Here is a 22,172-nt window from a genome sequence, read left to right as displayed (position 1 = left end):
TCTTTTTTTTTTTTTTTGAGACAGAGTCTTGTTCTGTCACCCAGGCTGGAGTGCAGTGGTGAGATCTCGGCTCACTGCAACCTCCGCCTCCTGGGTTCAAGCAGTTCTCCTGCCTCAGCCTCCTGAGTAGCTGGGACTATAGGTGTGCAGCACCACACCCGGTTAATTTTTGTATTTTTAGTAGAGATGGGGTTTCACCATGTTGGCCAGGCTGGTCTCGAACTCCTGACCTCAAGGGATCCACCCATCTTGGCCTCCAAAAGTGATGGGATTACAGGCATGCGCCACCATGCCCAGCCAATTGGACCCCACTTTAAAATGACACGAGCGGGTTCTTCTTTAACAGTTCAATATTTTACCTTGTTCTTTCTTCTCCTCTAGCATTTCCATTTTATTCCTTACCCTCCCATGTTTCTTTCTAACTAATAGATTTTTATGCTAGTGTCTTTTCTTGAGTACCCTGCCATACGTCTCTGTCCCCAACATGGGTACACGTAAGTTAAAACTTAAAGGTGTTTCATTATTTCTTATCACCATAAACCTCTGATTTAAAGTTTCTTTTGCAGCAAGTTATCCCTACAATAATTCAAAACAACTTAACTGTATTATAAAATTGAAAATTAGTACATATAAAAGGAAAATGTGATTAGACTGTATCTCTCTTAATGAGATGGATATGGGTGATTTTCTTTTCTTGTCTCGGTTGGTTTATGGATGAATGTTGCAGAATACAAGAAGACACAGCAGATTTATTACTGTTTTGTTTCTATAGCTATAAATGCTGGAAAAGTTTGTTCGTGTAAATAAACTGATGAGATTAGTTTTATTATAGCTGCGTCACTTAATTCTTTGAAAGCCTTCCCAGTTTATATGCCAAATCTCCACAGTGACCTGTCATCAAGATTATTTTTAATATTCTATCAGCTGACAGTTCCATGAGGCCTTCCTTCAATTACTTCCAGTACACAGAACTGGAAATCTCTTGACTTAGATTGTATGTATTCAGTCACTTTCTAAGCATCAGGATTCCTAATTGCCCCTTTACTTGGTGCCTGGAGGCATGCCCCCACTCCCGTTCTACCTGGAGGGCGTGTCCCATTACCCCCAGTCTGTAAGGGCTGGAGCGGAGAGGCCACCTTTTTTTAGAGTTCTGGGCCAGGTCACTTTAGGGAGGAGCTCATGCAGATATTTGAAGATCTGGAAATTAATTTCTTGGACCTCTCTCTGATCTACACACCCCTTGGAAAACCTTGGGTGCCCCAGGGGAAGGTGTATCCTGGCTTGAAGGTCACTGACCCCCAGGGCCCCTCATGACCAGGCTCCTGCACAACGCAGCCCCTTGCTCACTGTGCCTAAAGTCTGTGTTCCTGAAGTATTGAACTGTGTGAATGGGCAGAGCCCCTGCAGAAGACTGGCCATGGGGTTCGCTTCCACTCCAGCCTTTTTTTTTTTTTTTTGAGATGGAGTCTCACTCTGTCACCTAGGCTGGAGTGCAGTGGCATGATCTTGGCTCACTGCAACCTCTGCCTCCCCGGTTCAAGTGATTCTCCTGCCTCAGCCTCCTGAGTAGCTGGGATTACAGGCACATGGGACCATACCCAGCTAATTTTTGTATTTTAATAGAGGTGGGGTTTCACCGTGTTGGCCAGGCTGGTCTTGACCTCCTGACCTTAGGTGATCCACCTGCCTTGGCCTCAAAAAGTGCTGAGATTACAGGTGTGAGCCACTGCGCCCAGCCACTCCAGGCTTTTACACACTCCTCTGCCCCAGTCACCTTCCTCCCCTTCCTGCTCTCCCTTGTCAGGGTCCTTAGTTAATTCATCACCTCCTCCAAGAAGCCTGCCCTTATCACTCTCTGCCAAGGAGGAGCCAGGCGTCTCCTGCCCCTCTGTCCCGGCTCCCTGGCTTCAGTGCTTACCCCACACTTCCTTACTACCTCTCCTCTCGCTGCCTACCTCCCCTTTGCCTCCCCACTAGACTGTGAGTGAATCCCATGAGGGCAGGGTCAGTCTTGATCACCTTTAGCCCCACCCAGCACCTGGCAAGGGCCTGGCCCAGAGTAGGGACGCTAACTCTGTGGAATGGTGATACTGACTGGGAGCCACAGGCTTCCACCAGTGTCCCAGGAGGGCTGTCTCTCCGTCCTCCCCTTCCCCAAACAGGTGCTCCTGTCCCACCGGCTTTGAAGGAGCAACCTGTGGGGTGAACACGGATGACTGTGTGGAGCACGCCTGTGCCAACGGGGGCATCTGTGTGGACGGCGTGGGCAACTACACCTGCCAGTGCCCCCTGCAGTACGAGGGTAGGCATGTCAGGGCCGCAGTGTCTGGGGGAGGCGGGGGACAGAGACAGCCCGGAGCCCCCATGCCCGGGAGTGGAAGGGGGTCCCTGGCTCAGTGTGTGCCGGCAGTTTCTGTGGGCCTGGCCACCTGGCAGAGTACAGGAGAGCAGCTTCTCTCCTGCCCCTTGCTCCTTCTTTCCCCAGGAAGGGCCTGTGAGCAGCTGGTGGACTTGTGCTCTCCGGATCTGAACCCGTGTCAACACGAGGCCCAATGTGTGGGCACCCCGGATGGACCCAGGTCAGTGTTGCCCCTTTCCAGGCCCAGGGAGGAGCTCTGGTCACTGAGTCAGCCTGGATTCCAATCTGCGCTCCACACCCCACCCTCATTTCCTCACTTGTCCAGTGGGTTTGGTCCCAGTTCTACAGGGTTCCTAGAATCCATGCAGGGTGGTGGGTGGAGGGGTGTTGGGCACAGCATTGTGGCCACAGAGACCTGGGTGTGAAGCATGACCCTGAAGGTGTCACTTGCCTGCTCCGAGCCTGTTTTCTTGCCTGTAAACTGGCGCGACAGTAGCTTCCTCCTGGGGTGGTTGCAAGGGAAATTGAGAAAATGCATGGAAAGCACACTTAGCTCCAGGTTGGGCATCGTTAAGTGCTCCAGGCTATGATTCCAGATCCACCATTTCTTATCCCCAATTACAAAATCCACAAAACGCGGGAAAGCTTCCCATCTCATGGCAAAATCTGATCTGACCTGGACGTATTTGGTAATAAAAGCTGGCCTGCGCTGGCATGAGATCGCTTTCTGTTGTTATGCATCCCATGTAATGTGAATATGTGTAGATTTTGTAGCAGAAACATGAATAAGCCTGATTACGGGGCTGCCTCAGCGCCTACCAGCAGGCTGTGTGATATGCACAGTCTGACCTTACCAAAACCTAAAAGGTGTTAAATTCCAAAACCTATCTGGCCCCAGGAAGTTTGGGTAAAAAGTCGTTGGCCTGTATTTTTGTCATGGTTGCTACCACCATATGTGAAAATGTCTGTTACTAGAAGACTGCTTTATGAAGGTCGCACATTTTTTAAATGATGCTTCCGACTGCAGTTTTGCAAACATAGTCTCATTTCTGAGACCTCCCCATTCCACCCATCAGGGCAGCAAGGGGTGGTCAAGGCAGAGCTTCTTGGGGCTTGTGACTGAGGAACCCAAGCCCAGGGACTCAAGCCAACGCTGGTGGATGGAGTCCCCCAGGAGCCCCCTGTCTAGCTGGGGCAGCCTGGGGCCCATGACAGAAAGTGAGAGTCCAGGATCGTTGAGGCCTGCTTCCACGATCTGTGGGCTCACAAGAGCCTCCATCCAAACAGTGGACCAATGCTGCACTCCTGTGGGGGCTTCCAGGGGTGGGGCTTGGCAGGCAGACCAAGCAGCAGTGGCAGATCGGGTGGCACGTGCCCTCCCTGGAGGGTGGGATAAGGCAGGACTACACACTGTCCAGCCTGGAGCTCCTGGCACAGTCCCTCAATCATGAAGGGCAAACATGGTGCTTAGCTCCAGACCTGGGGCCGTGGCACACGGTGGAGTGCTGAGTGCGTGTTCTCTCAACTGCCTGTCCTGGTGGAAAGATGGAACTGACATGCTCAGCTGTGCCTGGCTGTGGGCGACGGGGAGCCCGCCGGGAAGTCTTGGCCAGCGAGAGGGTCCCAGCCTGGAAGAGGGGTTGCGCAGAAAATAAGAGAGACAGAAAGCTGGGGTCTGGAGGACTGAATAGGCAATGCCTATGCAGCAAGTTTGTGTCCAGGGTTCCAGTATGTACCTTTAGATTATAAGGATTGACGTCAGTGCACATTATGTAAGCTATACAATAAGGGGAACAGAAATTTGCAAAAAGCAAATGTCAGCAGAGGGGGTACATAATCACGGGTCATAAAAGGTAAGCAGGTGATATACTTTATCATTGTTAACAGAACATGTGGTCACAAGGATAACAATCTAGAAATGTCACAGGCTAAGCCATAGATCTTTATCTGAGTATAGGAATATCATCTGGTCCTTAAAAGGCTATACTTAACTTGGTAAACAGAGTCATAAAACCCACTCCTCAACAGGAACCGAAAGAGAGCACACATCCATTACCCGGGGTCACTGTAGTCAGAAATAGAAAGAGAGGCTGACATTACTCTTATTCTCTCCGTTCCTACTTCCCCATAGCTCGACTGCCTCCAGCAGGAAACTGTATCCAGGATCAAGCTCATGCACAGTGAGGCCCAACACTGGGGGGGCTTCACATGGGAGCGTTCCCCACACCTGGCATTACCTGGAACCCAAGACATATATCCAATGTATAGTCATTAAATGAATGAATGAATAGGTGGCGGCTTAGTTACTGTAACATTTTTCAGACTATAACTCCAGACTCATTAGTAGATTGTGATCAATTGGATATAAAGGGAGCCCCAGCCCCTTTTAATGCTAATGTTAAGATTAAAAGATGAAACCAAGTATCAGGAAGCAACATGCCATCTTATAAGGATAATAAGTATTGTATGAATCTGGTGTCAAGTGTGTGTGTCTGCACGTGTGTGCATGTATGTGTATGAAAGTATTTCTTATACCCTGAAAAACACTGGACAAGGAAATGAGTGGAAAACACAGGGAAGAGCACCCATCTGCCTGGTTGTATGGTTGAGCTTCAGAGTTAGGAGTTTAGAAGGAGTTCAGACAAGGAGACTGCTCAGTGAGGGCTGGAGTGCTCCCCAGAGGCTCCCGAGAGGAGGTGAGTTATGGGGCTGGCTGGACCATGCAGGGAGAAAGGAGATAGCATTCTGGAATCCATGGGTGTGAAGGCAGGGAAGTGCTTGGTGAGCTGGACTTGGTGTAGGGGAGCAAGAGGCCTGTAGGACGGGGAGCAAGGCCATTACTAGAAAGGGCTACAGGAGTGTATCCTTTATTTGATAGGCAGACAGTAGCCCACAGGGAGGGTCTGGGGCCAGCAGTGAGGCATGGTGGCAACTGGGAAGCTGGGGGCTGACCTGGGGGTCGCGGCACCCACTGAGCAGCCCTGCCAAGGACTGGGAGACTGGGGAAAGAGGAGTGGGGGAGCCTGTGGAACTCAGTAACGGGTGACAGATCCTGGAGAACAGGGAGGGTGCAGCTGAGCCGCTGGGCAGGTCAGGAATGGTCTGACAGTTGGCCTTGCATGTGCTGTTGCTGGGGAGGGTGGGTCTTCCATGACGAGACTCCATCTCCCCCTGCCACTGGGGTCCCCTCTTCCAGCCCCCGGCCCCTGCCTCAAGTCCACGTGAGCTCTCTTCTCCTAGTAGGAAAGGCTCTCAGGATGGACTGGGGGCCCTTTTAGATCCAGAGCTCTGTGTGACCTCCTGGAGATCCCCACAGCCTCAATGGAACTTGAGGTTCTCTCTCTCACATGTACAGGCTGTGGTGGATGGTGGCGGGGGGGGGGGCAGTGCACTCCTCTGGCCTCCCAGGCTCTGTGCTGCTGACCCCCCCCAACCATCCTTTCCCCCTCAACAGGTGTGAGTGTGTGCCAGGTTACGCAGGTGACAACTGCAGCGAGACCCAGGATGACTGCAGGGACCACCGCTGCCAGAATGGGGCGCAGTGTGTGGATGAAGTCAACAGCTACTCCTGCCTCTGTGCTGAGGGTTACAGGTGAGTGGCCCCTGGACACACTAGGAGTGACTCCTTGTGGCTGTAAGCCCCTGGGCTGGCAAAAGCCTCCAGCCACTGCTAGGGAAAGGGGTATGGGTCAGAGCCTGGGAGTTGGATGCTGGGGTTTTAACCATGCCTTTGCCAGTCACCAGCTGTACAGCCTTGGAAAAGTCATGAACTGCTCAGGGCCTAGGCAGAGGACCCCTAACCTGCTTGGTGGAGGGGGTGAGAGATGGATGCAGATGACTGGGCAGTGTCCTGTCACTTACCTGCCTAGCCGAGCCTCTGAGGACATGTCCTGCCACAAAGGGCATCTACCTGCCCACCCTCCCTCTGGCCACCCACATCCCATGCTCCACTCACTCATTTTTTAAAAAAATAGCTTCAATGAGATATAATTTACATACCATACAGTTTACTCAGTTACATGTAAAATTCTGTGGCTTTTAGTTTATTCCCAGAGTTGGGCATCCATCACCACAATCAATTTTGAACATTTTCCTTTCCCCCCAAAAAACTCCATACCCCTTATCTGTCATAGCAGCCCCTCTTCATCCCAGTTCCAGGCAGCTACTAATCTCCTAATATTTGTGTCTATAAATTTGCCTGTTCTGGAGATTTCCTGTAAGTCGCATCGTACAATCTGTTGTTCTTTGTGACTGGCTGCTTTCACTCAGCGTCATGTTTCAAGATTCATCCATGTGGTGGCAAGTGTTAGCACTTCATTCCTTCTCATGGCTAAGTAGCGTTCTGTTGTGTGGACATACCACATTTTGTTTACCCACTTATTAGTTGATAGGTGTTTAGGTAGTTTGCACTTTTTGGCCATAATGAAGACTGATTCTACCTACATTTGTGTACAGGTTTTTGTGTAGAGATACACTTTTAATTCTCTTGGGTGTATGCCTAGGTGTGGATTTTCTGAGTCATATATTAATTGTATGTTTAACTGTTTGAGGAACTACCAAGCTGTTTTCCCCATTGGCTGTACCATTCCCACCAGCAGTGTATGAGTGTGTGAAGTGGTAGCTCATTGTGGTTTTGATTTGTATTTCCTCAGTGCCCAGTGAGGTTGAGCATCTTTTCATGTGCTTGTTGGCCATTTAAAAATATCTTCTTTGGAAAAAAAAAAAGTCTATTCAAGTTCTTTGCTCATTTTTCAATTGAGGTATTTGTCTTTTTGTTATTGAGTTGTAAAGGCTTTTTATGTATTCTAGGTAAGCCCTTTATCAGATATATGATTGGGAAGTATTTTCTACCATTTTGTTGGCTGTCTTTTCTTGATAATGCACAAAAGTTTTTAATTTGGTACATCTAGTTTATTTTTTATTTTGTTGCTTGTGCTGTGTGTGGCCTAGGAAACCATTGCCTAATCCAAGGTTATGCAGATTTATACGTATGTTGTCTTCTAAGAGTTTTATAGTTTTAGCTCTTATATTTAGGTCATTGATTCATTTTGAGTTAATTTTTATACATGGTGTGAGGTAGGGGGCCCAACTTCATTCTTTTGCGTGCAGATATACATACAGTTGTACTAGCACTATTTGTTGAAAACATAATCCTTTCCAATTGAACAGTCTTGGCACTCTTTTCAAAATCAACTAACTCTAAATGTAAGGATATTTCTGGACTCTAAGTTCTATTCCATTAATCTGTATGACTATCTTTAGGCCAGTACCACACTTTCTTGATTACTGTAGTTTTTGTAATCTATTTTGAAATTGGGAAGTGTGAGTCCTCCTAGTTTGCTTTTCTTTTTAAAGATTGTTTTGGCTATTCTGAGTGCCTTGAATTTCTGTGTGAATCTTAGGGTTAGCATGTTGATTTCTGCAAAGAAGTTAACTGGGATTTTGATAAAGATTGTATTGAATCCGTAGATCAATTTAGCTAGTATTCCCATTTTAACAATATTAAGCATATTGATCCATGAACATGAATGCCTTTCCATTTATTTAGATCTTCTTTAATTTCTTTCAACATCTTGTAGTTTTCAAAGTATAAGTTTTGCACTTTAAAAAATTTATTCTTAAGTATTTTATTCTGCTTGATGCTATTGTAAAGGAATTGTTTTCTTAATTTAATTTTTGTTTGATTTTTGTGCATTAATCCGGTATTCTACAATCATGCTGAATTATTTCATTAATTCTAATAGCGTTTTAGTGGAATCTGTAGGATTTTCTTACACAAGATCATGTCATCTGGATGCATTTTATTTCTCCTTCCTTCCCTCTTTCCCTTTCTTGCCTTCCTGCCTGCCTTCCCTTCCTCCCCTTCCTCCCTCTCCCTCCCTTCTTCCTTCATTCCTTTTCTTTCCTTTCTTTTTTTCCTGTAATGGCTAGAACCTCCAGTAAAATATTGAATAGAAGTTGTGAGAACAAATATCCTTGTGTTGTTCCTAATCTTAGGAGGAAATAATTCAGTCTCTGACTATTAAGTATGATGTCAGTTGTGTGTTTTTTGTAGGTGCCCTTTATCAGGTTGATGCAGTTCACTTCTATTCCTAGTTTGTGGAGTGTTTTTGTCATGAAGGAATGTTGAAGTTTGTCAAATGCTTTTTCTGCATCTATTGAGATGAACTTTTTTTTTGCTTTTTTGTTAATCAATGTCATGTATTCTATTAATTGAATTTCAGATGTCAAACCAGCCTTGCATTCCTGGGGTAAATCTTACTTGGTCATTGTATATAATCTTTTTTTTAAATGGTGTATTTGATTTGCTAATAATTTGTTGAGGATTTTGGTGACAAAATTTATGATATTGGTCTAGTTTTTTGTGATATCTTTTGTTGTGACATCTTTGGTTTTGGTATCAGGGTAATGCTGGTCTCATGGAATGAGTTAGAAAGTGTTCCCTCATTTTTAATTTTTTGGACTAGTTTGTGAAGAATTGATATTTATTGTTTTTAAATGTTTGTTAGAATTCACCAGTGAAACCATCTGGACCTGGGAAGTTTTCTGATTACTAATTCAATTTCTTTACTAGTTATAGGTCTATTCATATTTTCTATTTTTTCTTGGTTCAGTTTTGGTAGTTTGCATATTTTTAGAAATTCGTCCATTTCTCTATGTTAGCTAGTTTGTTGGTGTATTTTTTTTCATAGTATTCCTTTATAATTCATTGTATTTCTATAAGGTTTGTAGTAATGTCCCTTCTTTTATTTCTTATTTTAGTAATTTGATTTTTCCCTCTTTATGCCTGTGTCTTAAGTCTCAGTTTTCTTTTCTGTAAAATGGGTATAGTAAAATCTGCCTTGAAGAGTTATTGACATAGGCAGTAATCATCTTGGATCTTGTTAAAAAGCAGATTCAATGGGTTTTTCATTTCTATCAAGTGTCTAGGTAATGTTGATGCTGCTAGACTAGGGACCATACTTGTTTCTTGGTATCCTTCTGGCTCTCAGCTCTCTCATGAAAAGTGTTTGTTAGGAGCATCTTCTGTCACTTTAAGAATCCATTTTCCCAAGATGTTTAGTGAATTTCTCTTTAGGGCTGTGGGAGAGAAAGATACCTCCTTCCTCTGGCCCTCCCTGACTTGTGTCCTTTCCTCTCAGCGGACAGCTCTGTGAGATCCCTCCCCATCTGCCTGCCCCCAAGAGCCCCTGTGAGGGGACTGAGTGCCAGAACGGGGCCAACTGTGTGGACCAGGGCAACAGGCCCGTGTGCCAGTGCCTCCCAGGCTTCGGTGGCCCTGAGTGTGAGAAGTTGCTCAGTGTCAACTTTGTGGATCGGGACACTTACCTGCAGTTCACTGACCTGCAAAACTGGCCACGGGCCAACATCACCCTGCAGGTGCGTGCCAGAGGGGTTGGTCATAGAGGGGAGTCAGGGAGCAGGGGACCCTGGCTTAGGCCAGAGCATCAAGATGCGTCCCTGCATGGTGCCTGGGGAACTAAAAGGACCCTGTGTAATCAAAATTCTTTGAATGTGGATATCAGAATCTCAGCTTGAACTAGTTTAAGCACAGTTAGAAAGGTTATAGAGTCACAAAACCAGAGCAGGGGTGGACATGGTCTCATGGGTAACTGGATTCAGAAAACTAGACTTGCCATCATCCTCTCCCACCATTTCTTGTCCCAACTACTCCTCAGCATCTGCCTCCAGTGCTGCAGACAGGCTTTCTATGTGTGGCTGGAATATGACCAGAGTTAACTTTGGGCTAATCCCTTTAACCAAATGTACCTAGGATCCCTTGAGTCGCCCTTTCCATGCCTTCAGTTCCATCTCAGAACATCTTCATAGTGAGGGGAAAGTAAATCAAGTCCCACTTCAATAGCATTGGTGAAATATATCAATGTTTTGCTAAATACTTTTTGGGGATGGAGAGGAGAGTGGCTTATATTGCAAGCACATGATAAGGAATGTTAAATTCTCCTTTAATCATCTTTCTCTTTCCCCCAACTTCCATTCCCTGTCACAAATGCCACCTCTTTCTTCCCTCTCTTTTGTCCTCTTTTCCTTTTTTCTCAGAGCTCTTCAGCCTCTCAAACATGAGCATTCTGCCCTTCCCCTATGTCACCTCTCCAGTATCCTGCCCACTTACATAGTCTACATGGCAAGACAACAGCTAGCCTAACCGCAAAAAATAAAATTTACCAAAACCCTAACCAGCCATTGCCGTGGGCATGTTCTGGGTTTATCCTCATCTTTTACCATTTACAAAGGCTCTTCCTTGAAAGCTTTAATTCCGTCAGCTCAAGGAAGATCTCTGATTGGCCTGGCGTTAGTCACATGCCCATCTCTGAACCAACCGCTGAGTCCGAGGAGATGGGGCAGGGTGACTGGACAGGCTGGTTCCTATGCCCGGCTCCACAGACCAGGGTGCTCAGGGTCTTTACCAGATGAAACGGAGGAAGCAGGACAAGGGAGGGAACAGTGATCATGGCTTCTGCAGCATCTAAGAGGGATCTCCCTCCTGAGGCAAAGATCTCATTTTGCTTGCAAGGTTCCAGAGACAGGCATTACTTTCTGAGTGGCTCCTTCCAGTAGGCTTGGATGACTCTGGCTGTCAGAGAGCCTTCCTGAGCTTGTCCTTTCTGTAGTTCCCACCCTAAGCAGCTAGCTCCCTGAGGCCCACAGGACAGGGTACCCGCATTCAGCAGAGAGAGGTCCTGGTCTAATTTTTCTCTCTGGGAAGATTGTCCTGAGGTCTCTTGGCCACTCTCTGGCACAGTTTCCAGGCTTCAGTGGCCCAGCACCCTCCCCTGCCTGGACCTGGCCAGGCTGGCAGTGGATGGGGCTTGAACCTGAGGCTGCAGCCTCTGTCAGCGCCCTCTGGAGGAATGGCCTTGGGGAGGCTGGCCAGGTAGAGGAAGAGAGCATCTCTCTTCCAACCTTGGGTCCCCTCTCTGCCCCACCTACCAGCCTGTGCTGCTGCTGCGTGGGGTGGGGTGGGAGAGAAAGTGCCTCTGCCTATCAGGTCTCCACGGCGGAGGACAATGGGATCCTTCTGTACAACGGGGACAACGACCACATTGCAGTTGAGCTGTACCAGGGCCATGTGCGTGTCAGCTACGACCCAGGCAGCTACCCCAGCTCTGCCATCTACAGGTAGGGCTTCCTTATGTCCCCCAGCTGGCCTCAGGGGTATGGGACTGCCAGGGCAAGGCCTCCTGGGCCAAAAGCAGGTGGTTATCAAGACCTCTAGAAACCTGGGCTGCCCAAGTTTGAAGGACACTTGAACCATCAGGTCGCTGAGACCTGTGCAGGGGCCCCACCCTTCCCCATCCCTCCACCACCTTAGAGGAAGCTCCTTAATGGGGAGGGGGAGACTCGTAAGTTTGAGACCACTGCCTGAAACCTCTCAGCCTTCCCCAGGGAGTCCAAGAAGGGGAGTGAGAGGGATCAGGCGATAGGCTATTGAGCCCCCACAGTCCTTAAGATTTAGTCTCCTGGGGAGCAGCTGCTGGTGTTTCTGGGGAAGTGCCCAGGCAGGGATGGTCCAGACTGATGCCCACTCCCTGGGGCGGGTAACTCCCTCTTCTTCCAGTGCCGAGACGATAAATGACGGGCAGTTCCACACCGTTGAGCTGGTCGCCTTTGACCAGATGGTGAATCTCTCTATTGATGGTGGCAGCCCCATGACCATGGACAACTTTGGCAAACATTATACACTCAACAGTGAGGCGCCACTCTATGTGGGAGGTGAGGACCTGGCCCTGGTGGAGGGGGGGCCTCTCTTGCTGCCTGGCCTGAGTCTGGCCAGGAGTGCTGGTGCCCAGGGACTGAGCTGTGGGAAACGTCAAGTGGGGAGACAATCCTGGTGGTGGCCGAGCTGCAGGACTAGCCTTGCTGCCCGGAGCCCAGCTGCTCTCTGCCTGGCCCAGACTGACCAAGAAGGATGGCTTCTTGGGTTGGGTGTGAGGCCTGGCTTAGGGGAGGTCCTGGGACTGTCTAAGCTGTCTGCGATACCGTGGGCACCTTTCCTTTTGGTTTTGGGCCAGAAGGGGCTTTTCAATGGCTTAGGGTCTAGTCTTGGGGCCCTCAGAGGCCCAGACCCACTGCAAGAGACTCAGGTACTGAGTCCCTACATCAGCCTCTGCCTCGGCTGGCCTTAGAGGCTTTGCAGGCTAGATGACCCCATCTACCACCTGCAAGCGTTTCTAGGTCTTGATGAGCAGGCTGCTGGATGCAGCAGGGCCATCTCCACCCTGTGGGGGTTGTGCTGGGGCAGGGGTGAGGGAGGGCCCTGGGCCTCATTGCAGCTCCGTAGCTTCAGGCCAGTCATGAGCATCTGTCAAATGGGGCTTAGCAAGCCCTACTTCAGAGGGCTGCTGAGAAGGGACAGCCACAAAAGCAGTGACCCAGCATCACACATGAGTTCTTGACCCCGCCCCTTTGCTACGGCTGGGATCCCTGGGAGGTAAAAGCTCACCAGGGAGAGAAGGTGGCTTGGTGAGGGCAGCCAGACTAGGAACAGGCACCTGACAGCTGCACCCAGCAGCTGGCCACTGCCAGGCCTGATGCCCCAGCTCCAATAGAAGAGGAAGCAGCTTTTCCCTTTCATCTGGGAAAGGAGTCTGGGCCCTCCAAGGTGGCAAAGGACCTTGGATCAGGGTGGCAGAGATGAAGGACAGAGGCTGCAGGCAAGAGGGAATGCCATGGAGCTGCCCAGACCTCAGAGGTGGTTGTCTGGCATGGCCGAGCCTGACTCAGCCCAGCTCTGCTTCCCTTGTACCCCAGGGATGCCCGTGGATGTCAACTCAGCTGCCTTCCGCCTGTGGCAGATCCTCAATGGCTCCAGCTTCCACGGATGCATCCGAAACCTGTACATCAACAATGAGCTGCAGGACTTCACCAAGACGCAGATGAAGCCGGGCGTGGTGCCAGGCTGTGAACCCTGCCGCAAGCTCTACTGCCTACACGGCATCTGTCAGCCCAATGCCACCCCGGGGCCCACGTGCCACTGTGAGGCCGGCTGGGGGGGCCTGCACTGTGACCAGCCCGCTGACGGCCCCTGCCATGGCCACAAGTGAGCCTGGGGCCCTGGGGAAGCCCTTGCCCCTGCCCACCTACTCCTTCCCCATGGGAAGGGCTGCCTTACAGTCTTCTAACCTAAATGAGAACATCTGGCTCAACCCAGAGTTTTATTACTTTTATCTGGCTTTCACTTTTTTATTAATAGAGCAAGGCCCATAGGGACACATACAGAGTCACAGGCAACTCCATCTGTTTCAATCTTGGGAACAGAATAAAGACCTGTGAAGTCAGGGCTGGGTGGGGTGGGCTGCCTCGGGTGGGGCTTGGCTGGGCCTGTCCTCACAGCACCGTTTCTCTATCCCCTGCAGGTGTGTCCACGGGCAATGCGTGCCCCTCGACGCTCTTTCCTACAGCTGCCAGTGCCAGGATGGGTACTCGGGGGCCCTGTGCAACCAGGCCAGGGCCCCGGCAGAGCCCTGCAGAGGCCTGCAGTGCCTGCATGGCCACTGCCAGGCCTCGGCCACCAAGGGGGCACACTGTGTGTGTGACCCCGGCTTTTCGGGCAAGCTGTGTGAGCAAGGTCAGGGGCCCCCCTCCTGATGTGCCTTCCCCACGGTCCCCCACAAATTGCTTTAGCTGTTTGACTCTTTCTTCCTCCCAGCCTTGGCAGCCCTTCTGTCCCCCCCCAGCTCTATGCCATGGGCTACTATGAGGCTTTTGGGGTCCCTCCACCCTCTGGACACTGCCCCCCATCTCTCCTGGCCCAGCTTGCCCTGCAGCTCCCTTATCCAGGGTATGTGCCTCTTCTGGCTGGGGTCTCTCCTTGCAGAAGAGACCACCCGGGGTAAAAACTCCTGGCCCAACCTCTGCATCTTGGCCCCATCACCTTGTGACCTGGGAGTGGCGGCAGGAAGTCCAAGGGTTGGGGACTGCTTCCCAGGCCCTCCCTGCTCCTTGACCAATATGCTTCTACTGGAATCCGGACTGCTAAGGCCCGGCAGGGAGAAGCCGGAGAAACCCAGAACTCAGGCGCTTTAAGGGTCCCCTAGGCCATCCCCTCCCCAGCACGAATCCTTTTCATAATGTTGCCTCCGGGGCATCCAGCCTCTCTTGCACAACTCTAGCAATGGGGACCCCGCCTCCCTTGGGCAGTTCCATCTGTCCCGGAGGGCCCTGGGAGGAGCTTGTGCATGTCAGCAAGAGGGGAAGTATGATGGGGTCTGAGAGCCACAGGCTCCACCCTACAGATGCTGCCCTCCTCCTCTTCCTCCTGCCTCCCTGGAGGCAGCAGCTCACCCATGGGTGTGCCCTGAGGCTTGCCTTTGGTGTCTGTCCCATCCAGAGTCCGAGTGCCGGGGGGACCCTGTCCGGGACTTTCACCAGGTCCAGAGGGGCTATGCCGTCTGCCGGACCACGCGGCCCCTGTCATGGGTGGAGTGCCGGGGCTCGTGTCCAGGCCAGGGCTGCTGCCAGGGCCTTCGGCTGAAGCGGAGGAAGTTCACCTTTGAGTGCAGCGATGGAACCTCTTTTGCTGAGGAGGTGGAAAAGCCCACCAAGTGTGGCTGTGCCCTCTGTGCATAGCGCCAGGCATGGACAGGCGGTTGAGGGTGGGCAAGGGGGGCCCAGCCGCTGCAGCAGGCTGGGGTGCAGGTCATCACAGGATGGCTCCTGGGCAGCTGGGCCCTCCTGGGTGGGGTGGTGCCAGAGCAGCCTTTTAAAAGCAAATTGCGCCATAGCTGTGGGGGCAGAGGGGATGGGTGAGGCCCGGGCTGTGGGCTGCCCTCTCCAGAAGTGCCTTGCACAAATAGGCGCTTAATAAATATTTGTTGAATGAATGTGTGCATGAGGTCAGGCCAAGAAGTGCAGAACGATGACACCCCTCCTTACCTGCTACCTGGGTCTGGAGAAGATAAATGACCCCTTTCCAAACCAGCCCTGCCCTCTGGCCTGTGGCCCAGGCTGGCTTGGAGCTGGGTCCATGGCCCCAGAAGCCTCTTACCCCTCTGCAGGTAACAGTGAAGTACTCAGCCTCATCAGCAGCCGGTTTGGCTCAGTCCACTGCTACAGAACCTGCTGGCGGTAGGCCAGGCTGCGGAGCAGGGGTGCCGCCTCCTGCTGGCCAGGGAGGGTTGGACCCTTCCCCTCTGGGCTGACTGGCTGCTCTGCAGCCACTTCGGGTAGAGATGGTTCTAGGCCAAGGCCTCTGAATCCAAAAGTTCTAGGATGACTACTGTAGCTTCAAGGAGGGCTTATGTGGAGGTAACAGCCACAGGGGCTGCGTATGGTGGCAGACCCCACCAAAGAGGGCAGGGGCTTCTTTGCTCTAGGTAAACAAACATCATCTGCCTCCAGACATTGGCCACAGAAGGGGCACTGGTCCTGGGAGCCCCAGCCAGCAGCCAGCCACAAGCTGTCGGTGAGCTATTGGCAGAAGGGCTGGGAGTGGGGGTCTGTGCCAGGGTGCTCGACCTGGGAGCAGCTGGTTCAGAGTCCTTCACACCGCAGGCGGGTAGGGAGCACTGGAAGGGACGGTGCTGCGGGCATTGGGAAGTCCCCACTGGCTCTATCACTTGGGGCAAACTTCTCACCTGGGCCTCGGGTTCCTCAGCTGTAAAATGGGTGGGTGGGATGACAGAAGGAACAGTGTCAACTCCCCCACTGTGGTCTTGGGAGGCCAAGGAGTTAGAAGACCCATCTTCATTGATCATCGGTATTTATGTGCCCAACCCGGGGCTGGGAACAGTGGGCATTCTGGCCTAATGGACAGATATAAACGAATCCCAGAGCACCGCAGGAATGACTAGGATGCCTGGGAAGAGTTGAGTTGAGTGTGGGCTCCAGCCACAGACAGCAGCCCAGGCCAGAGCTTTGCTGGCAGCAAAGGAGCCCGTGTTGGAAGAGGCGCTGAATGTGATCATCTATGTAGCCTTCTCTTCCATACACAGTGAAAATGTAGAAAGATGGTTTGTGAGGCCAAATTGTGAATTGGCTAAAGGGAGGCAAAGCTGCCCTTTCCTTCCCCAGAGGGTCTCACCAAGAGGGCCCATCCCGGGGGGCTTCTGGTGGGCAACAGAGGTGAGCATGTCCCTGCCCTGGCTCCCTCCACCTGTGACCAGGAGGCATGGCTGGGTATGTGTTTAGGTGAGGGTCGGAGTGGCATTGTGTCCATGTCTCGTGCCCACATCCCCGCCCAGGACAGTGAGGGGAGCCCTTGATGCTGATTAGATGGCTAGAGCTGGGGTAGGGGGCGCCTGGCATGTCCCAGACCAGAAGGACTCAATCTAGCAACTGAGAGTCCATGGGAAGAGAGCCCACCTTGCCCACCAGGGGAGGCGTCCTCATGGCAGGATCTGCCCCTCACCAGGGAGCTGGGATCTACTTATAGCTCTGAGCAAGGCCACAGTCCCTGCCTCCACCCCCAAGTAGACAGCAGCCTGGGCCTCATGGGGCTTCTCCCAGGGCCACATATCATAGCATCCTTCTCTTACTCTGAGTTCCCAGGCCACCGTGGGACCCTGCAGAGCAGCTGCACTGGGCTGGATAGGGCGGGAAAGCTCAAGGGCAGCTAGCTTGCCTCTTCCCTAGAAGAAAGGTGCTCACCAACCCTGAGAAAGATTCCCTGGCCACCACCATTCCCCACCACCCTGGAGAAGCCAATTCCCAGGCTTGAAGGGCACTGACTGGCAGGAGACTTCTTCATTCTGCAGGTGGTAGAAAGGGCACCTGTAGACAGGTGGTACCTCACCCCTCACCTGGCGCCACAGGGCTGGGAGGCGAGTGGCTGGTGTGTTTGTTCCCAGGGAGTGCCATGTGAGCTTAAGCCTCCCCTGACTGGCCCCTCCACGTGGCCCAGCCTCCTAGCATGGCAGTGCTGACCTCGGAGCAGGCTGAGGATTGGAATCCGCCATGAGGTGAGGTGAGAGCTGTGTGCCCCAGGATCAGCTTTTTCTCCAATGTGGCCATCCACCAGCAGGTTGCTAAGGACCTGAGTCCACACTCACGTTGCCTGTTTACACGCGGCTTGCAAGTCTGGAAGGCGGCTACAGCGAAGCTGTCCCTCTGAGAAGTCCTCTCCACATCTTGTCCCCCCCCTTTGTGAAGACCCCTAGTTCTCTCTGCATTTTAGACATGAAGAGATACAGCAGGGTGCGTCCCGAGGGAGCTGTGGCCTTGGCAACACCCCTGGCGACAGGGCTGGGGCTCCCGGTGAAGGTGTCAGGAAGTGGAAAAGCCTGGACTTTGTCTCCTCTTTGCCTGATGGCAGCCTAACCGCAAAAGTATCTCTTTATACAGAATACTTACAGATTCTAATATATATTTGTATTTCATTTTGTTATAGTATTTTTATATGTTAAAGTCAACATCCAGCGTCTTGTTTTGCCTTTCGGATGCGATGTGGTCGTGACACGTTTTGTCGGGGTTTCTGTAGTCCTGATCAACTCTTAAGAGACTGGTATAGAACAGGCCTGTGAGGGAGCTGCGCCCGCCCTTGAAGTATCGTTTTAGACTATGTTGATACTGTCTGTTGTCTTCCATGTGAACATGACATTGATTCACTCTGCCTTGTTGGTCTCTTTATCTCCACCAAGGGTGAGCCCGGTGCTGCTGGCATTCTCCCCTGGGCCGATCACACCTGGGACCCCATCCAGGGATGGCTCCAAGGGGCTCCACATGTAGGATGTCTGTCCCTGGAACACCCTGGTCTTCCTGAAATCCATTCCTCCTGAAGGAGGGGGTCCTGGGAGAGGGCTGGGGCATAGCCCCCCGGGGTCTGCCAGTGCAAGGCTGAGCTGGGGAGGCTGCCCATCCTCATCTCCCTTCAAGTATTTGCCGTGACAGGGACATTCTGTAAGTTTGCACACAGAGCCACACCCATCTTTAATCTGGCTGAGGATTTCGGAGCCCATCAGGACAATCAATAGTGTGACTTCTCAGATGCCTTGTGAGGTTCACTTTCCCGTCCCTAGCACAGTGGCTGTTAGACATTGGAGAAAGCAGGCAAACACAGGTCTGCAGTGGCTCTGTCACCATTCAGATGAGAACACTGCAAGCACAATTTGATGATTTATAAGACGCAGGATGGATGGGGAAGGCCGGGCCTGGGCAGGCAGGCTGGGCAAGGTCACTGACACTAAAGGGAGGCCTGAGCCAGTACCATGGACAGATTTCAGTGGAAAATTGGGCCACGGCAATGGTCATACAAGCCACACCTTGACAGCACGTGGGTCATCTTGAAAGGGACCACCTGCTATAACTTCAGTGGTGCCTCCCAAAAAAATGAGGGATTTTGCAGGAAATGTAATGAAGAGGATGAAGGAGAGAAAATGGGTTCCAATGGGGTTGGATGCTCCTGTGTGGCAAGGCCAGTAGCTTACCTGTCAGCTGGCCTATCATTTGTGTTGCCACTTCTGCTAAAGCAGCACGTACACAGACCTGTTTCCCTGCTGTAAAGAAACAGTGATGACAAATAGGAACAGAGAGTCAGGGGCTGTGGTGACCTGAAAGACACGTTCTCCAATGTACTGTGTGTCTGCTAACTCTTACCATCAGCTAATTCTGTCAAATCTTCATATTTTTAACTTTTTTAAAAAGAGAAGTCAGAACTCTTAATCTTTATATTAAGGAAAAAAAAAGCTCATATTAAACACTAGGTTAAAGAAAACACATCTATGGGCCACCAGTTTGCTATTTCTTAAAGTAAAATCAGTGGCAAATTTCACTGCTAAAAGGAAGGGAATGGGCACAGCAAGGCTTGGTTGGGACCAAAAGGCAGTGCCCAGACTTCCAACAGGTGACATCCTGATTACTCGGGCTGCCAAGTTTTCCTGAGATTGGTGATGACACATCTCTATCATCCCTAAATCCAAAGCCCTCAGAGTTAATTTCGAGATGCCCCTTACCCCAAGGCAGCCAGTCTACACCTCTTGGGTCAGTATTCTCATTCCACTACAGGATGACTATTGGAGGAAAAGAAGTCTAAACAATGAAAACAACTAATCTGGAGCAAGGTAATCTTCCAAATTCAAATTAGAGGGGTGGCCTGGCAATCAGCTGCAGGGTTATTTTTGCTGGATGTGGTTCTTTATAAGCACAGTCAAATAAGCTTATAAAGATTCACTGGGCCCTTAAGCTGACCCCCTTCAAGCAGAGCTGAAAGAATATAATGAAAAAACTCACGAAGCTAGCAAATAGAAGGACTTTTTCTGCCATACTCCAGCAAGGATGATGAGAGCTGGGGCAGCCCTGGCCTGTGGCCTGCAGACTTCCCAGTGGCCAGCCCGAGGTCAGGAGCTTGACCTCCATTGCTCCCTGCCCCTCAGAATAAAATGCTGGCATCTTTCCAACCCTGCCATGGGAATCTCAAGGATTCCTCCATTGTCTTGTCTTTTTCCTGAAGTTATACAAAACTCACAAAATGATTTGTTACTTACATTTAGCAAACAAGGTTCCTTCTAAGCCCGGACACTTGGTGGAAGTATTGCTTTGTGGTTTCTTCCGGCAACTCATCAATTTTGTCTTAGGCTGCGAGTTGAATGCCTGGCTCCAAGGCGTTCTGTGCCCTCTTCAGTGACTACACAGACACACTTGAATATCAAAGAAGTTTAATACGCTGCCATAAAATAAGCGCCTTGAAAAAGCTCATGGAATAGGTGTCAATGTTAGAGAAACCCTTCCCACACATCCCTCTGGCTCCACACCCCATCCCTCAAAACCAAACAAGAATCTGAAACAACACAGGAAATCCTTCCAAGCTTGGATTTCAGTGAGGGCCCCTCTACCAATAACAAGAACGCAGTTTCCTACATGGCCTAATAGGAAAGCAAAACACAGAAGCACAAGAAGTCTACAAGATTTCAATATTTAAGAGACTTGGTACATATCAAAGTTAAAATAACTCCAACTTTTATAGCTATACATATTGTTTTAAAGCAACTTAATATATTTTTAAATTTTATATATACACTCTCAAAGGTTCTTCAGGTGAGGTATGTAAACATTGTCTAATGAAAAATTTCAATGTTTCAAACCAACAAATTCACAGCATACATTGAATTTTCATCCATTAAAGACACAGTATATTCCTACACTCACTAACATAGTAGAAATCCAGGCCCAAGAGATACAGACTGATCTTCCGGGTTGCCACTTGCAGAATTTCTCATTTCACTGCTTCTGGAAAGACACCGTCACATAGGCCAGGAGGACACGCTTGGTACCAGGACAACGCTAGGCCCTCTGGAGGCTCTGTCCTTGGGCAGCTGGATCACTGGCTAAGACTCACAAGACAGCAAAAAGGAGCACAACTGAACAACTACAAGATCGACCTCGGCAATGACAACACTGGGAGAAACCAGAAAGACCTTTAAAGGAACGGTAGAGATTCATTTTAGAGCTCCCTGAATCCACAGCTGGATCAGCAGCCCTGCCCTAAATGCATTCAGAAGGGTTGCGGCCTAGTAAGAATAAAAATCCAACGTGGCACCTGAGCTTCAGTTAAATTGCATGGGCCTCCTACGGCTCCCTGGCCCCTCAAAGGCATTCACGCTAGCCTCAGTTAGGGCCCTGGGCTGTGCTTTTCATACAGGTTGGGGTTGAATTTCTTAGTATCATAATGCAAATGGGGAAATAATGCCATGAGTTTACAAAGATGACCAATGCTTGCACACAGGCATCAGCCAATGACCTTGGAGGAGCTCAATTTTGAAAACTACTTGTTCCCTGAGGGTAAACAGCAGGCTTCTGTTGAGATTAAGTGAGGCTAATAAGGGGATTTTTCATACAAGGTAATAAGACTTGGGGAGCCTCAGGCCAGAATTCTATTGTACCCCCACATAATCTACAATGCCCCATTCCCCCCACCCCCTACCACCACAAGAAGTAGTCACCTCCCCAATGATACAATACAGGTCAATTTCTTTCCTCTTGCTTGCCTTCAGGCTCAGCAACGGAAAGTTTTATCCTAATGCACCCACTTCAATCTAAAAAAACACTAGTGAAAAGTTCCAAACACCATCATAAATACAAAAGAGAAGACATATTCCAAAAGCCTAAAAAACTACATTACTTCTATTCATGGTTATCTGGGTGTGGGGTATTTTCTTCACAAAGTTTAGGACGGTCAAAAAGAGAGGCTGCTTAACAGCTTTAGAAATCTGCTGAACTGGACACGCTGGGAGAGATGGAGGAGTGACTGCCCCCTATACTGACCTACATGGTTTAATCCCAGACACCAAGGCAGCTTTAGACATTTCAAGCCCAGGAACAGAAGAGGCTTATAGGAAATGGGCTAGCTTTTAAAGGTAGGTCAAATATAGCCAAAAGACATTTAATTGGCCACTTAAATTTCCATTGTAACAAGTCTTACATTCACTCTACAGCCAAATGAGCTTTGCCTCAACTAGATTCTGGGAACCCTATACATTCATGAAAAATTGCAAATGTTTCAATCTATACGCCCAATCTTGATGTGTCTGGTGTTGGCAGATTTCTCATCCACTGATAGAGTTCTATGACATGAAGGAGTGTGCAGACAAACAGAAGGAAAAATTCAAGTACAGCAACCTCTCCGGCAAAGGCAAGAGGTCTTAGCAAGAGCTGTTCTACCCCCACCCTATCCTCTGAGACAAGGGCCAGTGCGGCCCCGGAATAAATGTTATTACCTAGGATCTTATTGCTTATGGGCAACACATCAGAAAGAACACCTGGAAATCTGCTCTGCAGATCTGGGTACTGACCGCTGACCAGTTTATCACACACCTGTATGTATGTGTGTGTATGTATATATATATGTGTATATATATAAAAT

The 22,172-nt window shown here is 50.0% G+C and overlaps 1 protein-coding gene across 5 annotated transcripts in view; it reads left to right on the top strand.

The window, feature by feature from the left end:
- Positions 1-17,928, top strand: part of SLIT1 (slit guidance ligand 1) — a 189,857-nt gene extending 171,929 nt beyond the window's left edge. The window contains exons 29-39 of one of the 5 annotated variants that reach the window (XR_004269883.1): positions 2,163-2,302; positions 2,486-2,579; positions 5,814-5,951; positions 9,502-9,739; positions 11,367-11,497; positions 11,937-12,091; positions 13,130-13,418; positions 13,735-13,946; positions 14,709-15,375; positions 15,719-15,782; positions 17,167-17,928. Coding sequence is in view for 2 of the 5 variants with exons in the window: in XM_032281172.1 (XP_032137063.1) it covers positions 2,163-2,302; positions 2,486-2,579; positions 5,814-5,951; positions 9,502-9,739; positions 11,367-11,497; positions 11,937-12,091; positions 13,130-13,418; positions 13,735-13,946; positions 14,709-14,947 (1,636 nt within the window). In the remaining 3 variants the exon portion in view is untranslated. Of the gene's footprint in view, positions 1-2,162; positions 2,303-2,485; positions 2,580-5,813; positions 5,952-9,501; positions 9,740-10,417; positions 11,342-11,366; positions 11,498-11,936; positions 12,092-13,129; positions 13,419-13,734; positions 13,947-14,708 lie in introns of those variants that run through there. The other 4 variants (XR_004269881.1, XR_004269882.1, XM_032281172.1 and 1 more) reach the window with 4 other exon arrangements.
- The last annotated feature ends 4,244 nt before the right edge of the window (positions 17,929-22,172 follow it).

Source organism: Sapajus apella, unplaced genomic scaffold (genome assembly GCF_009761245.1).
Source record: "Sapajus apella isolate SASKATOON/1434 unplaced genomic scaffold, GSC_monkey_1.0 scaffold13, whole genome shotgun sequence".
In the NCBI taxonomy this organism is placed as follows: Eukaryota; Metazoa; Chordata; class Mammalia; order Primates; family Cebidae; genus Sapajus; species Sapajus apella.
The sequence above is the reverse complement of the archived record's forward strand: the minus strand, read 5'-3'. Positions and strand labels throughout refer to the sequence as shown.